Here is a 2,679-nt window from a genome sequence, read left to right on the forward strand (position 1 = left end):
TCTCTCAGCTAGTCAAAATTCAGATGTTTAATATTTCCAAACTGCTTGTTAAGCATATGGTTTCTCTGCCTGAATGCCAAGATAAATAGTAAATTGTGATAGATTGAGTCATATTTCAGCCTTTCCCTTACCCTTGTAAGACCTGTGATAATCTCTCTTACTCTGGAGCCTGCTATCTTACAAAGATTACCTAAAGTTGATTTCATATTGTTAGAAACTGATCTGATCATGCAGAGGTTGGAGCCAGTGAGCAGGAGTCATGAACATTTTTTAAAATATTTATATTATGTAATTGTGTTCAGTTATTTTTAAATTATTTCATTCCACCTATAAAAGACCACACTTAGCTCAAAAATGTGTTCTTTTACATGAAAAAAATATGTAGAATTAAATTTTACTGCAACTCTGTTACCACCTCAAAAAACACCATTATATCCTTAATGGATTAAGGACACAATAAGAGATCTATCTTAAAGGGAGATATCTAAGAGCCTGTTTCACATTACTTGAATCCACTGTTAGCTTCCCTACACTTTAAGGAGTCTCCAACATTTTCCCAAAGCATAATTGTTACAATCTTAATGTGGAATTGATTCTGCTGTAATAAGTGAAAGTAACAACTAAGCACTTAAATCTTGTAGAATTTGTCTCAGTAGACATTTATACATTGAAAATAAAATTATCTGTGTGCATTAATCCCTCCTTGGCAACAACAATAACAGCAAAGAGTTAATGAATACTGACAGGGCACATTCAGGGTTAAGATGCAAATATTAATTATTCAAGAACTTTCTATTATTCCAGGTTAAACTGGGAACATTATGGATTATAGAAACAAGACCACAGTCACTGAGTTTATTCTTCTGGGGTTTCAGAATGAGAAGGAAGTAGAAATTCTTCTTTTTTCTGCATTCTTGCTCATGTATATGACGTCTCTGATTGGCAACACCATGATCATCCTTTTGGTGTGTGGTGACTACCGTCTGCATTCACCCATGTATTTCTTTGTAGCCAATCTTTCCTTCCTTGAAGTCTCCATCACCTCCACAGTGGTGCCTAAGATGCTAGCAAACACATTTTCCCTCACCAAGGCAATATCCTTCATGGGATGTCTCACGCAATCTTTCTTTTACTTCCTCTTGGGATCCACGGAATTCTTCATCCTGGTCGTCATGTCATTTGATCGATACATTGCCATCTGCAACCCATTGAGGTATGCCATCATCATGAACAAACAGACATGCATATTGTTGCTTCTGGGATCCTATTTAGGTGCATTTTTGTCAATTTTAGCACCATCAATCTTAACTGCTCCTCTGCCCTTTTGTGGACCAAATATTATCAATCACTTCTTCTGTGACAGTGGCCCTGTGCTAAAGCTGGTCTGTGCAGATATTGCTCTGGTTGAGCTGGCTGACTTTATCTCCTCTGCTGTGTTGCTCTTGGGCTCCTTGCTCTTTACAGGAGTGTCTTACATGTACATTATTATTGCTATCCTTAGAATTCCTTTTGACCAGGGACGGCAGAAAGCTTTCTCCACTTGTGTTTCACACATCACTGTTGTGACACTTTATTATGGAAGCTCCATCTTTATTTACGTTCGCCCAAAAAAGGGTGATGTGATGGATGTTAACAAATTTGCCACAGTGCTGAACACCATTGTAACGCCGATGTTGAACCCTTTCATCTACAGCCTTCGAAATAAAAAAGTCAAAGAATCCCTGAAAGATGCCTCCAGTAAGTATATAAGTATGCTAATAAATTTAAAACCTCAACAATGATATTTTTATAGAATTTAATGATTTACATACTTGACAAAAAAATCATTCATTTGATGCAATTATGTGAATATTTAAAATTTTACATAAGGGAGAAACATATGTGAACATATCTTTCTACATATCTATTCTACATATATTCTGAACCAATAGGTCCAGTATTCAAGTAGATTCTCAAAATCTTTGTAGATAATTAATAGAACCAAAAGTACATATAAACATTTCTGCATACATACATACATACATACATACACATATATACATTCTTAAAGCCGTCTTTTTTCTCCCCATTTTCCTGTTATTTCAATTATTCCAAAACCAAATTCCTGTATAACTGCCAGATTTGACATCTGGATGGCTGTGATTGTGATAGATTCTCACCTTCTGTCAGGTGCCTGGGTGACTCAGTTACGAATCTGATTCTTGCTTTGGGCTCCGCTCAGGATCTCATGGTTGATGGGATTAAGTCCTGAGTGGGGATCTTTGCTGACAGTGTGGAGCCTGCTTGGGATTTTCTCTCTTTGCCCCTTCCCCACTAGTGCTCGCTCTCTCTCTCTCTCTGTCTCTCTCTCCAAATAAACGAAAAAATAAACATTAAAAAAATTCTCACCTTATGTTACCAATTTATGATTTTTTTCTTTATAGATATCAGTGTATATTTGAATTTAATACAAATAAATTCCCTTATTAAGGTGGTGAATTTATTTTGACTTGAGTTTTGATATATTACTTTTAAATTATATATGTCATTGGATAATTAAGTTTATTTTAAATGTTTATCTATGTTTGAGATGGAGGGTTGGAGGAAAGGCATAGAGAGAAGGAGGCTATCACTAAAGCACAAAGCCCAATACGGGACTTGAACCCAGGAACTATAAGATCATGACCTGAAATGAAATCA

At 35.9% G+C, this 2,679-nt stretch overlaps 1 protein-coding gene across 1 annotated transcript; it reads left to right on the forward strand.

The window, feature by feature from the left end:
• The first annotated feature begins 821 nt into the window (after positions 1-821).
• LOC121023581 (olfactory receptor 6M1-like) lies at positions 822-1,781 on the forward strand. The gene has a single exon (XM_040465533.1). The coding sequence runs from the start codon at positions 822-824 to the stop codon at positions 1,779-1,781; it is 960 nt and encodes a 319-aa protein (XP_040321467.1).
• The last annotated feature ends 898 nt before the right edge of the window (positions 1,782-2,679 follow it).

This window comes from Herpailurus yagouaroundi, unplaced genomic scaffold, assembly GCF_014898765.1.
Source record: "Herpailurus yagouaroundi ecotype Mexico unplaced genomic scaffold, PumYag 566, whole genome shotgun sequence".
NCBI classification, from domain to species: domain Eukaryota; kingdom Metazoa; phylum Chordata; class Mammalia; order Carnivora; family Felidae; genus Herpailurus; species Herpailurus yagouaroundi.